Source organism: Zootoca vivipara, chromosome 8 (assembly GCF_965207765.1).
Source record: "Zootoca vivipara chromosome 8, rZooViv2.hap1.1, whole genome shotgun sequence".
Classification (NCBI taxonomy): Eukaryota; Metazoa; Chordata; class Lepidosauria; order Squamata; family Lacertidae; genus Zootoca; species Zootoca vivipara.
The window spans coordinates 33,992,683-34,008,008 of record NC_142591.1 but is presented as its reverse complement, the minus strand read 5'-3'; the positions used below and the strand labels follow the sequence as shown (position 1 = coordinate 34,008,008).

Sequence of the window (15,326 nt, the reverse complement as noted above, 5' to 3'; positions counted from 1 at the left end):
CACACCCCTACTCTCAGTGCTGGTGTTAGGTAGCACGTTGAGACAGGGCATTGTTGGTGGTGACACCCTTCTTACGGAAGTGCCTTCCTAGAGATGTTTAGCAGGCCTGTTGGGTTCTTGCTTATAGGTTGGCTCAGGCCTCCCAGTTTCAGCTGACATTGAATGAGGCATGAATTTTATTCCAGTCTTACTTAATTGTTTTATTACTAATGGCTGCTATATTATTTTATGGGGTTTTTTTTTTAAAAAAATTGAACTAATTTTCTTATTCTGACAAGATTTTATATTGTCATTTGACCCTGGACTGTTTAAAGTGTGTCAAATAAATAAATTATTTTAGTAACATCAAAGCAATGAAATTTGACCCAAATGAATCAACAGAAGAGCTTCTATTAAAGGAAATTAAAGGAGTCAAAGTTTAATACCCTGGCCTCTCTTTATGCCTCACAATAACTACTGTATGAAGTGGCCCTTTGTTGCCATATATCCTTCAGTATAGCCACAATTACTGTTAAGGCTGCAATCCTAGAAACAATTTCATCAGAGTAAATTCCCATTAACTTAGTGAGGGTTACTTGTAAGTAGACATGCATAGGATTGTGCTGTAAGTTTTATTTTCCTTTTTAAAATGTGTGTGTCTTCTTTAAAATAGTTCACCAATCCTCCACATTCCTTTTATCAGTAACTACTTACAGAATAGTGTCTTCACCTTTTAGCACAGTCCAGAATTAGGCAACATCAAAAATGTATTGACAAGCACACACCTATGAATTTATATCAGTTCTGTACTGCTTTCTTCCCATTATGGACATGTTCACATAAATGGGAATGGAATTGATACAGAACAGTTGGGGATTCACTCTTGAAGAACTGACTGGTTATCTTAAGGAGGTGGAGGGTAACCAACATGGGTGATCTCCGTAGGTTATGCTCAGGTTCACACCTGGAACAGTCCCAACATCTTCTGGAGGACTCCTTACAGTCACCTTCACTGGCTACCCTGATATACATCTAGAGATGGTCTGACTGTCAGTGTGGCATAGGGTTATTGTGTTGAGCTAGGACAGGGGAGGCAGAGGTTCAAAAACTCACCCAGCCATGACTTTGACCAGTCACTGTCTCAGCCTAAAGTACATCACAGGATAGCTGTGAGGATTAAACTACTAGGGTAGGGGGAAAATATATAGCCCCCCCCCCCCCGAGTTCATTGGAGGAAGGGTGGGATGAAAAACAATGATAAACTATTGTTTGGGTAATTTGAGATCACTATACACATTGTAGTGAAGTATGATTATGCCAATATGTGATTAAAAACCTGAACAGTGGACTAGCAATATCAACCCATCCAAATAATTTGAAGCAGAAGATATTCTTAAACTCTATGGAGAACAGCAGCCTGTGCTGTTTACATGTGAAATGTTTAAAAGTCTTCCACAAAAGGTGGCTCAACCCTAAACTCTGAGGAGTGCTGTCCTTGAAGTTGCTTGGGAGCACAATGATCAGAACTTATTGCTGATGTTTTCTAAGCATTTAGTGGCAGCCTTTTGATAGTGGAGTGACCTCTACGACTATCTCTAAACATTTTCAATTTACAGGCTCAAGAATTTTTGCTGTCTTTGACTCTCATTCTTTTGAAGGGGTCAGCCCTTTGCGAATTTGCCACAAGAAAAAAAGAGCTTAAAATGCCCTGTAGACATGACTAGCTTAATAGGAGTATAGTGGCAAGAAGCACACAACATACAATATGTTTTAATATTTATAGACAAAATTCACATTGTTTTAAGTGTACACAAGCAGCTGCTGTCATTTGGCTGTGAGCAGATGTTAGATCTCCAAAAGCATCGCTGATAATTAAAATACTAACAGTTAGTGTTTTACCCCAGCTGCAGGTTCTGTTTACTGTAAATCTGATTTTAATGGTGCCTCTGTGCAGTTGTTGAATAGTGGTTTGTTTTCCACCATACATAAGAAAGTGTCTGCAATGAAGACAAATGGTTATTTCCTATAATTTGCTCTGGAAAGATATGACAATACATGGTAACGTGCTTCCATTTATAAACAAGGCATAGATATGACTAGCAAGTTATGACACTAATCGTTTTAGTGCAGTAACAAGAAAACGTAACTAGGCAAATTAAATATAAGACCCCAAAATTCTCAGTTGGATCACCTGGAGACTATGAAACAATTTTGCCAATTAAGGTATTAGTTTTTGTTGTTATTACTATCAATTATTTACATAGCAACGCCGGTGTATGTGGTGGTACACAGACCAACATAAACAACAACAGAAGGTCTTTTTGTAAATCTGTTGAGGGCAGAGTTTATCTCCTTGGGTGCAGTACGCATGCTGAATATACTGGTGTAGGGCTCAGTGGAACTGTCTTCTTCCTCCTTGGTTGGCCCTGCCTCATATGCACACTAGGGCTGAATTCAATCAGCATTTTTATTCAGTTTTCCTGGTGTTTCCTTATTCATTCATTTTCATGTTTTAGGAGATCTTTCACATGATATAGAAGCCACTTCTGGAAGCCTAGTAGAATCTTGTGGAAGCTTACCACTCATTTCTGTATTAATTGCTTCCAGAAAAAAATATTCTTTGCAACCCCATTAACCTGGAATATCATGAGACAATATTTGGGGTGGTATCCCAGCATACTTCTTTGCCTCTGTTTAAAATTAAGTGTGGGATGTCAACATATTGATCAAAAAGCCACATTTCCATAACGAACATGTAATGCAGTATAAAAGGGAAGTTAGAAACTGGGGGGAAGGCACTAGCATTATACAGTAACCTGGAAAATTAATGCAATAATCCCCATATCTGAATGCGCCCTCATTGCTATTTCCAATGGCGATCCTGTGTACCTCTGATATAGTCATCTAGCCAGTCCTCTCTTTTTCAAGGCCCTGGCCCACAAATTACATAACACTGACAGTAAAGCAAGTACTGTTTCTTGCAAATGGAATCTTAATGTCTCTCCTGTCATGACAAAGTTATGCTTATGTTCTTTGGAGCGTGCAAAGAGGATATGGTGATGTAGTTTTCAGTTTGGCCTTTAGTATTGAAATCCTTTCATCGTTGGAAATCTCTACCAGCCTTTCAATGTTCTACACTGGAGAAAGAGAACCAGTGGCGCTCCAGATGTTGATAGACTCCTGCTAGTTTTGAAAATTATCCACATGTCTGTCCTTTCCTCTGGTTGCAGAAATTAAGGCACCTGAGCTTGGGGGGGGGGGAGCAACATGATCCTTCTCTTTTAAGGGAGTTTGATGGAAAAGAACTTAAACTGGTGCAACAGCAATTTTGCATAATTTTTGGAATAGTCTCCGCATGGTTGCATTTGAAGCAGACACCTATGTATGTTGACTGCATTAGTAAACTGGGTCCAGGATAAGCAACTAATAGAGCTGGTGTTGCTTGGCCTCTTCTCATGGGTTTTTGGGGTTAAATTAAGGTCCTCTTTCTATTAAACTCGCATACTTTCTACTGCCTTCATGGCTGTTCCCTTTACAGCCTGGTGTGAAACATTCTGCCCATATAGCTTTAATTTCTAGCATGTTTAAAAGCCATTGAGGTGATGTTTGGCCCCTTGGGAAGTCTGTTGCTTGCGCGGCTTCTAAATAGGAAACTAGACCATGTGAGAAGTCTACTTTTTCCATGTACCCAGAACATTGAACAACTTTGAACAGTGTATTCCTGTATTGCAGGGGGTTGGACTGGCTGACCCTTGGGGTCCCTTCCAACTCTACAATTCTATGATTCTATGTATGCTCAGGAACTGGCCGTATTATTTCACATAGAGACTGACATGATTAGCAAAAACCACCCATTAACTGTACAATTGTTTGGATATCCCTCCAACCACAGGGTATTTCCATTTCACTTCACCAGTCATGATAGCCACAGATTGTTGACCGTTGTCTCCTTTAAACATAGAGGTAGGGGAGATCAGCTGTTCTGTTTCAACAGCTGGAGAAAAGGAGATGACTGGCTTTCCTACGTGATATCTGATGCTAGGTTTGGGGGTGAGCTTTGGGCAAGGTAAAATATCACCACCGTTATTTCTGTGGATAAATGCATTGTCCTGAAACACGGCCATTCTAGATTAAATTAATTTTTGTAGATGTAAATGGTTTTCATAATTTTAATGAACATAGAGCACAAAATGGCATTATTTCTGCTTCTTACAATCCTTCAGATAAAATCTTAGAAAAACCACATATTTAGAAGAATAAACAAGGTCATCACCACCTTTTTAAGAATCTTATATGAACTAACACTTGGTCCATTTCCTTGATTTCATTTTGAAGAGTATGTTATGCTTAGTCCAAGCTTATGCCTGTTAAGGGGGGTGTTTGGAAGCAAAAGCAAAGGTTTGCATGCAATATTGTATTAACCCAGACTTTCCTGACATGTTACACATTTACTTTTGGAGACGAGTCTTTTTAATGCCATCTTTATCTGCTACACGATGCATGAAATCTACTTTCTGTTTTAGAACTGCAAATGACCCTTGACCCCTTTAGTGGAGACACAATGTGACCTTTCTATTGTCATCAGCTTTCATTCTCTTGAAAATTCTATGAATTTTTATTACAAGTTTTTTTAAGCCAAGCTGAGGCTTCAACAAATTACTTGACACAGATGAGATGAAGTTGTTGAAGTAGTGTTAGATAAGTTTTACAGCCAGCATGTGTGCTGCTGAACAGTACAAAGCCAGTGTCCTACAATGTCATACACCAGTAACTGCTGAGCCTACTATTGGATAAATACATCATTTTATGGAACATTGATTGTTCTATAAACCCAATGGAGTATTATGCTCTATGATCAAACCATTTAGATTGTGTGTAGAGCACAGAAAATGCCATATTCAGGATGGTACTAAAAGTGCCATTTGTGTATTTTATGGATGTCATTACAGGGGAAACTTCCCTCTGTAGGCCCTGTTTACTGCAAAAAAATTTAGACTGTAATGACATTTTTCATTCACAACGTATGCCTTCAAGAGAGGGGGCCCTTGTTTTATTTGTTTCATTCGAGTTGACTGCACAAATCCTGTACATTTTAATTAAATGTGAGCTTAACAAAAGAATAAGGTATTTATTCTGGGAGGGTGAGGGGCAGGGAAATGAAGACGGTGACAAAAAATAATACAGACATACACCAGAAAGCAGACTGTCCCTGGGTTCAAAAATACAGCTAAACCTCATTTGTACTCTTTATGAATCACATTAAACAACAAAGCATATCTTGCACTCTCATTTAGCTAAGTAGGTGGCCTTTAAATATGAATAAAATGTGCAAATATAGATCTAATATGCTGAAATATTTGACATTTTTAGATTTTGAAAAAAGAATAGTTAAAAATGTCAGTTGATAAATAAGGAATCTGTTGAAAATACAGAATTCTTGGAAAGAAACCAATTCTGTGATCATGGTACCTGTAGATATGAAACACCTCTATGGGGTTCTCTCCCCCTTTGGTTAGCATTGTTGCATCATTGTATTTTGTCAGTTTATAATGTATTTCTGTTCATTTTCACTTTTTAATGACAGGCCATCAGCAGCAAGTACAGCTTTGTAATATTAATACATTTTTGCAGTTAAGTTTTATATTTGGCATGGCAAATATTTCCTATTCTCTTCCCGTCTCCACCAACACTGCCCCCAAATAAAACGTTAAAATGCAAGATTTTTGTAATACAGTTTCACTTGATATTGCATCTGGAATGGTGATGTTTATAACTAAAGTAAAAATACAATAAATGTGTTGACTAGGAAGGTTAAAAATACATCTTGCCATAACTAACCCTCAAAACACACCTTTAAAATTGCATATTTCCTCTATTAGATTCAGTCTTCTCAAAACAAAGGAAATCCATTCAATTCCACATATTACATTTACCATGAAGATCACTAAAATTGAAGTTGATGTTCCCAATAAATTTTTGGTCCAGTTAAAATTTAAACTTACAGTACAGATTCCCATTAGTTTAACTGACACTTGAACTTCTACACAGCTCAACATTAATTCATTATAGTTGAAATGGAAGAATCTTCAGTGGGTGAATCTTTTACAATCTGATTGAGGCTGTTACATTTTATAGTATCCATTTTTCAAAGCACTACTGACAGCACTCGAAGTTATTAAATTGCTGAATCAAAAGATGGACCTGCAATCGCATTTATGAACTGTGATGGAATAGCTGGGGTTGCACTGAGCCGAGGTTAAGATGTTGGTGTAGTTAAGCTTCATCACACCCCTTTAGTGACAGCAGTATTTACCCATGTAGTTTACTTTAATGGTCAGGAAGTGGCTTAACTCACCTCTGGATTCAAATAGATTAAGCAAGCAGTCAGAATGGCATAATTATCAGTGCTGCAAGGAATTTACAGGATAACTCAACCCCCACGGGACTTCCCATTCAATTGCCGAGTAAAGACTGGAGATGCATAAATTCACAGATGCAGCATTTACCTCAGAAGCAAAGGAAGGGATGTCTTTCTTTATCATCTTCCCTTTTTACTTCCTAAATATCACAATCTCATATTGTGTGTGTCCATTGTAAGATTTTGATCTGAGGAATTATTTTGACTGATGGCTACATAAAAATAGGATTTGTGGTGGTGTTTGGATTTGAGACCATATCATTGCAAGGCTCATCTTACATCATGTCAACAAAGCCAGACTCCTGAGAGAATTAATTACGCTGATTCTATTATGAAACACAGATGAGTTCTGTGGTTTTTTTAATTGTCCCTTTGTGCTGATTTTCTCCTTTCTACTCTTTCTCCAAGTTGAGTGCCTTGAGTATGCTCATGCCCATAGAGACAAACAGTTATAAAAAGACATAGCCGCCATTCTGTGTTTCCCTATAGTCCTTCCTTGCCAAAATTTAATTCATCAGTGAGTGCAGGATCAATCATGTTGTATCATTTGGCGGAGGGGGAACTTTTCAACCGTTTAAATTGTTCATTAAAAAAGGAAGGCTTTCTCCCGACTTGAAATCTAAAATTAAGATGGTACGGTACAGTACAGTTTTTATGGTGAGCTTGAGTCTTTCAGCTTTAGCGGCCGCCATGAAAATATTTAGCAACTTGAACTACAACTGCATTACATTTAAAATACCATGTCCTAGAACACGGATGGGAAACCTTCAGCTCAGGGGCCAAATGGAGTCCTTTGTGGGTCTCTGTCTGGCTTTTATGTAATGGAATTCTACTCAATATTGATCCAGAGCAGAACCTTAATGAATTGTTTGCAGAGTAAAAACTTAAACACGCTGCAGGATTCCCAAAAAGTAGACCGGAGGCAATTAATATTTCATCCAGCAGAGCTTCACTGCTACAGAAGGCAAATGAGCATAATGGACACAATTCCAATACATTCAGCATTGGGGCAAGTATTGGGAACCTCAGGTCTGGGGGCCAAATCCGCCTTTCCACGCCTCTCTATTGAACACTCCCTGGGCCACATGCCCTCTCCCCAGGCCACACCCCTCCCTGCTTCACACTCCAAATGTTTTTGTTTGGGTAGAATGCTTATAGCATTGTACTGATAAAATGGTGTTTTCTTCCAATTTGTATACAAATCTAGGATATAGATTTTCTTTCAAGCTAAAAGTACCTCAGTTTAAGTACACAATTGGTTCCGGAAGTCTGTACTTAACCTGAAGCATATTTAACCTGAAGCAAACTTTCCCATTGAAAGTAGTGGAAAGTGGATTAATCCGTTCCAGGCGGGTCCGCGGAGTACTCAACCTGAAGCGTACTTAACCCGAAGTATGAGTGTAATTGGTTCTGGAAGCCCATACTTAACCTGAAGCGTACTTAACCTGAAATGAACTTTCCCATTGAAAGTGGATTAATCCGTTCCAGATGAGTCCGTGGAGTACTTAAACCAAGGTATGACTGTACAGGTGTCATGATCTCATTCTGATAAAGAGCTCTTAACTCACAGTTGCCCTTTCCTCCTCCCTGCCCCCCCCCCGGCTTTGTACCTGGCTTTGAGGTTTATATCCTGGCTTCTTAAACCAGTTTCTCATGACATCCAAGCCAGGAAACTCTGGTTTCATCATTCACATCATGGCTTGTAATAGTGATGAAACTACACATTTCCTTGCTCAAGTGTCATGTGAACCCAGTGATTAATAAACCGTGTTAGAAGTTCCAACACTGGGCACATGAGAGGAGGCGGGTAGAGGAGCAACAAGGGGGAATTTCATTTATTATATTACCTTTTATTCCAGGAACTCAAGGCAGCATCCATGGTCCTCTCCTTATTTCATCCCAACAACAGAGGCATACACTTTATTCTGGGGTTGATAAACCATGGGCCATTGGCTTGAAATTGTGACAGCAGGGCCAATGTATTTCCTTTCAGAAATAAGCACAACAGATAATTGAAACTGACTTTATTCAAGTGAAATCAATGTCATTAATAATGTTGTTCCTTTTTGAAGCCACTGTGGCCATGGTATGTATTACTACAGTTGGAAAGATTTCAAATTCCCAAGCAACATTCAATAAAATAATGACTGGGTGTTTTTTATTATTAAATTCAGTGCTGTTTCAGTGCCTAAGATTTAAGTTTCATTTGCCATAATGTAATCAGTTAAAAAAAGCAAAATATAGAAATATGGCTGCCTGGTGTTGTTTTTTTAAATCTGTATCTTTTATTATGGTGATAAAATGCTGTCCATGATAGGTCTCAAGACTCACATTCCGATTATTCTGGTCCAGACCCCTTGATGTAGACACAGCCTTTAGAAATCTCCTTTATAGAATGGTCACTGATGAAAGCAGGTTTCTGAACACAGTTGACCCAACAGGGCTCAACTGTGTTTTGTTTCATCTTGTGTTTCTGGATATTCACTTTGGAAATAATGATATAGTATTTATTTGGACCTGTACTTAAATTATTGGTTTAATTTGCAATTTAGATCCCCAAAATATTAATTCAGATTATTAGTATTTAGACTTGGTATTTTTTCCCCATTTTCATCTTTAAACCAACCTTTTCTTTTTTTCTCTTTTCTTTTTAGGCATAGTTTCTAAGTCATACGAATGCCGGTTGAAGGGTCAGGGAGCTACATTTGTCGAAACCACCAGCCCTTTCACAACTGCAGCCCTGGATGAAATTTCTCCAATTAAAGATAAGTCCCTTCATGATGGCAGAAGACACCTGCAATCCACTGAACAAGTTCAGCAGGTGATTATTATTCAAGGATATGACAGCGATTTTGCAATTGATGCCTCAGTGGAGGAAACCGCAGCAGCTACGCTTCAGACTTTGGCAATGGCTGGCCAAGTGGCACGGGTTGTCCATATTACAGAAGATGGACAAGTTATAACCACAAGTCAAAATGGCTCTCATGTGAGCACCATGATTCCAGGGCAAATACTCACTGAACAACTGTCGGATGGGAAGACACAAGTGGTGGTTGTTGAAGGCCCTCTAGAAGGAAATGATATTGAAGATGCTGTTTCCATAGGAACAGCATCAGACCCTGATAATACCATGGTGCAACAGATAATGAGACGAGAAATTTTAGAACCACCTGATGTAACTAGAGTACACCCACCTGAGTCTGCCTCGGCACTAGATGCCTTGCTTTGTGCTGTAACAGAGCTTGGTAAAGCAGAGAACAAAGCAGAACTCCTTGACAGGGCACAATTTTGTCACAAAGAAGCATTACAAATGTCAAATCCAGAAACAGACATTGTTTGTAACGACACTACAGCACAGGAAACACAAATGTTCCATGAAGCTCAAGAGACCGAGGAAGAGCGAGAACCCATGGAAGTAGTAACGCAGGTTGTGCACCCATCTACCATAATTGCATCTCAAGAGAGAGCTCAGGTCACCTTCAAGAAGATGGTTGAGGGAGTGCTCCAGTTTGCTGTGTGTGATACAGCTGCAGCTGATCAACTGATAAAAGAAGGTGTCACTCAGGTTATTGTGAATGAGGAAGGAACTGTGCATATGGTGGCTAGAGAAGGTTCTCAGATAATAATGCAAGAAGCTGGCAGTCATGCCCTAAGTGTCAGAAGTGAACACATGGACCTGGTTGAGTCTGATGGAGAAATTTCACAAATCATTGTCACAGAGGAAATTGCTCAAGCCATGGTTCAAAATTCTAACACCAATTTCTCTGATGGTCCAACCCATTACATTGTAACAAGATTACCACAGGAGATTGAGGATGAGTCTGGAGTATACTCACATGCTGTGATAAAGACAGATGAGCAGCAAGAGATTGTGCAGACTGGTACTGTTATAAGTTCCAATAATGTATGTGATGAAAATGCTGAACACCTAGCTAGTATGGTAATTTTTACAGAAGATTGCTCACAAACAGCTATTATCCAGGGCCAAAGAGAAAACAATGAACTACAAGAAGCATGAAAGAACTCTTGTCTTTATGGGTTTGATAAAAGACAACATTGAACATTTGGTGACATGATATTTCATGTTTAATTTGTAAAGCGTTCTTTAATGGTCTTTGTCCATCCAGGTACTCAACACATTTTGTGTGAAGTTAGCAAGAGCAAGTGGGAATGGTAAACAGAAAGGGAATTGTCCATTTTTGCATAACTGATGTTGAAATTTGAGTACAAATATTGGCAGGTTTACAAAATAAAATTAAAACACCAAAGGTATCAATTTAATTCTCTTCATTAGTTTGGTTAATTTTGTTTTCCAGTTCATTGCATTATGACCTAGTAGACAAGTCTTTCTTGCAATTAATTATGTTAAATTTGACTTGTATGTATTTGCATATGGAGAGCAAACTAACATACGCGCACCCATATTACCTAGTTGAGCCACACATTGACAATTTGTAAATTGAAGTTGGATTCTACATTCCAAACCCAGTTACTCCTACTCAAAATACAGAGTTTCCAATGAAATAATCTCATGACATGTTTTTAATTTACCTTTCTTTGAATATATTAGGCTTTTTAATTGCTTTCCCCCCAATTTGACTTCAGTCAATCCTCCAACATCAAAACTTAACTAAAACCTCTGTTGAAGTTTTCACAAAAGAACCTGTTGATTTAGAAAGGCCTTAATACCTGTAACTTTTATATACAGTAATGACTTCATCTGAAATATTTATTCAGTTTTTTTTTACTAATAGAGCTTCACATATCTACAATTCTGCAGTTCATCTTGTGAATGACTTTTGGAAACATTAGATAAGGTTTCTTCTATATAAAATTCTGCCATTGACCTTAACAAGTGGGAAAGAGTTGATCTGGCATTTATTTCTGGATCAGAATGTTGATTATCTAGTTGTGGATAAGTTCTGAGTTTTCAGTGCAAGCTCCTGTTGAAAAGATCCAAATGCTTTTGTTTTGTCTAAGAAATCAAAACTATGATATGGATGGGGTTGGGTTGTTTTTTGTTCTTTTTTTCAATAAAACGATAGCACTAAAAGGAGTATTGTCATTTTTAAAAATATTAGGCTGTCATTCCACACCCAGTGTACTCACCAGAACTTAGTTGAGTTGGTGTGGTCACCATAACCAGGTGCTGGATCTCTCTGTGTCCCTGTTTTATGTGTGGCTGGCTGGGAGGGATGAAGGGATGAAGGAGCTGCAACTATTAGGTATACTTGTCTTGTTTGTTTTGGTGCAAAGGGTATATAAATCAAGCAGAATTCATGTTCAACTTCAGACTAAACTTCACCAAATATAGAAAAGACAGGGCACAGTAGTCTATTCTAGAATTAACTGCTTAAACATCTATATCCAAGGGTGCTGCATAGAACACATGCTTCTATGCAGGGTGGCAGATGCTTTGCTGTTGTTTTTATTTTCCAGGTTGGATATGTCAGATCAGCCAAAAAGAGGGGGGGGGGAGAGAGAGAGAGAGAAAGAGAAAGAGAGAGCATAAAAAAAGACACTGAGATTCATAATTAGCCGAGTTTGACTTGCTCATCCTTCTTAAATGTGACAGGCTGCTCACTTCTTCTTAAATACTGTCTTCAGCAAACGGTGACAGGATCAACTTCCGTTTGTTATCAGGATAAAGGTGACCTTTACAAAATGATGGCCCTCTGCAAGATTCTCACAGATGCTCAAAGGAATGTTTTTCATTGAAAAGATTTCTTCTTGATCATTTTGCCTGTTAACTGGAGCCCTCTGGTCTTGTGGCTTGGATGCTAATTCTTAGCTATGCTCAGTCCTGTATGGCTAACCTTTCCGCTGCAGTACAGGGTGTTGACATTGACATGCTGCAGTTTACCATTTGTGATTTATTTAGGATAAATATGTCTCAGGTGGCATTTAATCCTTCATAAAACCAGTGTAGCCTGCAGTGTCAAACCAGCAATCACATTGTATGCACAATGAAAAGAGCAGACCTTTGCATAAAGGTGGTGTGTGGGGGTGTGCAGGAAGTGTTCTCCGGCTTGGGAGTACTAAGAATGGATTCTCTGGAATCCTAGATTAATAAGACTTGTCCCTTTGCCTAGGAGCAGATCCTGTATGTTACCACGCAGCTCAGATCACTGCCCACTCTTCAGTACATTACTAGATTAAACATACAGGGGCATGTCAGGAATTGGGCTTCTGCTCATTCATAAACTCTTAAAACATATTTCTTTGTCAGCAGAAACTCTTCCATAGTTGCACATGCTATTGAATTTTCTGCCTTGTTTGCTTCCCATGTTTTCAATCCCTCCGGAGTAGGAGGAAGTGCAACATCCAGGGATGTGGCTCCCAAGGTGATATCTTAATTTATACATGGCAGGTGCATTTGCCAATCCAGAGTCCCCAAGGTAGTTGCTAGAGATGGGTGGACTGAGAAGGGAAAAGTTGGCTGAAGCTCAAATTCTATCAGTTCCTACAACAGAGCTTACTTCCCACTACCAAAATTGGGCCTCACCAAGTCAGAGACTCCACATTGCTTACAATTCTCAGCATGTCTAGCAAGGTATGAACATATATAGCCTCAGGCACTAAACTAGTTCCTAGTGCCTGTCAACCATGCAGGATTGGGCTGATGGCAGTTGTAGTCTGATGGCTTTTGGAAGGCACTTTGTTTACCGTCCTTGTCCTACTGTCTTAAGGCCAGTAAGAAGTTTTTGGAATCCTAAATAATGAAATGATTTCATGGACCATTTTTGCCAGAGGTACAAAAATGTAGGTTTGGCTTACTAGCCACCATTTATTTGGCCTCACCACCAACTCCACCCCAGCCACACACATACCCAACTCCTTTGGCATAAGTTTTAATATGAGCTGCTCTGAACAGTTTCAAATGGCGGGTCATAGAATCAGAACAAGGGGGATGATTGTGAAGAGGGTAACTGTGAAAGTGAAGTGTATTTTCCTTCACTGCAGCAAGTTCCAGCTGAAAAAGCAAGGCTCCTTGGTTGATATGAGCCAATTGATCTTCTCTTTGTAGAAACTTAACAAGTAGGAGAGAGGGGAAATGGAAAGCTCTCTGTCAAATAGCTGCAGCCTTCCCCAGTGAAACACATACCTTCTAGCATACTGTCTCCTGCCACATTTTGGAAGAAAAGTACCTTGAAAGCAAATTCTTAGAAACACCTGAAAATTCTTTTTAGCTAAAGTGAAACCAAAAATGCCCAAAGCTAAATGCTGTTCTGTCTCCCAACCAGATGAGGTTCACCATGGAAGTTAGATGAACTGGAGTCAAACAGCTGATGTGCCAAGAGGTCTGCACATGTGGGTTGTGAACAGTGCTGCAGGCATTGTTGTCATTTATAAATGCTATCTTTGCAACCACAGTGTTGATGGCAAAATCCTTCAAGAGATGTATTTGTTATGATTGTAGGCACAATTGTGTTGGGGTAGTGCTTCTTCCCAATGAACTTTCTTGCCCAAGGCTTGCCCAAGTTTGCATTGGAACAATCTCCCCTTTTAAAAAAAGCACAGGGGATCAAGAGGTAGGGGATTGAGCTACTGGCAAGATGAGAAGACTCAGCAGTAGCAAGTAAGCCCCAACAGAAACAACTTTTTTTGGCCAGGACTTTCTGCCTTGTATGTTTCCTGAGCAAAACTGTTATAAAGAAACCCAGAGAAGAAAAGCTTGTCCTGAACTCTAAGGCAGAGTTAAGATCAAGTGAACAAATTATGTAATGGAAAAAGGTCATTCATTGGGTGAAATAAAAATGGAAAAGTGGAATTTTCAAACACACACACACACTTTTATAGTACAATATTAGCCCATAATTTCAAATGGGTACATGGCTCACTTTAAACAGCCTACTTCTGTTTGATCTTGTTGAAGAATACAATTCTTTTCTCTGCTCCTCTAGGGTGATATCATTTTATATGAGGAAAAAAGTTAGCTCAGATGGCAGTTATGCGTTTCGGAAGCACCTTCTAATCAGGGATTGGTGATTCATTATTAGCTTCAGCAGGCGATCCATCTGACATGTAAGGGGAAAAAATTAGCAGCTGTCACTGCATGATGAGTTAATTTCCTGATAGGTCTGACACTGAAAAGCCATTTGAAGACATGGAGATAGCTGATGAGAAAACCTGGTGCTGCTTTATAATTGGAGAGAAAGAAAGGGCATAGAGACAGAACAATTTGCAAAGGAGGGGTTCAGGCTAAGCTACAAGTGGCGGCGGCTGTTTGGCTGTTTGCTAGAAGGGGCTCTTCACAATCATCCACATTGCTGGGGCACACCCACCTTAGGCACTTATTACCCTGAAATGGAAGCCATCTGTTTCCTTGTTGCTTTGTGTTGCTATTTTCAATGGTTTGTAATTAGTGTACTCAGACAGTTTTACTCCTTACAATCTGTGCATATGCCGGGTTTAAGCATGTGGTTGGGTTGTTCTGCGGGTGACAGAGAGCTGACATTTTAGTGGGAAGTGGAGAAAATGAGGTTCTACCTCTTGTACTTTTTTGCTGCTGTTTTCTGTAATTGTAGCTGCACATCTCAGTCATAGAAATAAATGAATTTAATCGAAATGGTGATAGTGAGAAGAAGAAGAAAGAAGAAGAAGGAGCATTCCAAGGGGAAGAGATGGTAAAAATAAGCATTACATAATATGAATTGCAAAAAAGTTAGATAAAATATCTAAAAAGACTGTTTTCCTGTTCACAACTATCTAGAAGTTTCATTGATTGTGCTGATAATATACAGTCGGAGGACATCTAACATATTCAGATAATCAGAAGTTTGGATGAATGAAAGCAGCTCAGTACTTGGTTATGTATAGATTGGGTTAAGTGGACAGCATAGACTGATCACATTGACTAATTACACATCTGAACCAGACACTTAACTGTGCAGTCCTATATATATTTACTCGAAAGTAAATCCACCTG

The 15,326-nt window shown here is 39.1% G+C and overlaps 1 protein-coding gene and 1 long non-coding RNA gene across 6 annotated transcripts in view; one reads left to right on the top strand and one right to left on the bottom strand.

Moving 5' to 3' along the window:
* Positions 1-11,450, top strand: part of ZNF407 (zinc finger protein 407) — a 349,915-nt gene extending 338,465 nt beyond the window's left edge. For all 4 annotated transcript variants that reach the window (XM_088676266.1, XM_035125684.3, XM_035125685.3 and 1 more), the window contains one exon: positions 9,052-11,450. In XM_088676266.1, the coding sequence (XP_088532392.1) occupies positions 9,052-10,415 (1,364 nt within the window). In that variant the 3' untranslated portion in view covers positions 10,416-11,450. The remainder of the gene's footprint in view (positions 1-9,051) is intronic.
* Positions 1-15,326, bottom strand: part of LOC118090244 (uncharacterized) — a 142,489-nt gene that overhangs the window by 63,471 nt on the left and 63,692 nt on the right. The window contains exon 5 of one of the 2 annotated variants that reach the window (XR_015951661.1): positions 8,245-8,383. The exons of the other annotated variant lie outside the window; for it this stretch is intronic. This is a non-coding gene — a long non-coding RNA (uncharacterized LOC118090244). The remainder of the gene's footprint in view (positions 1-8,244; positions 8,384-15,326) is intronic. 2 annotated transcript variants of the gene reach the window in all.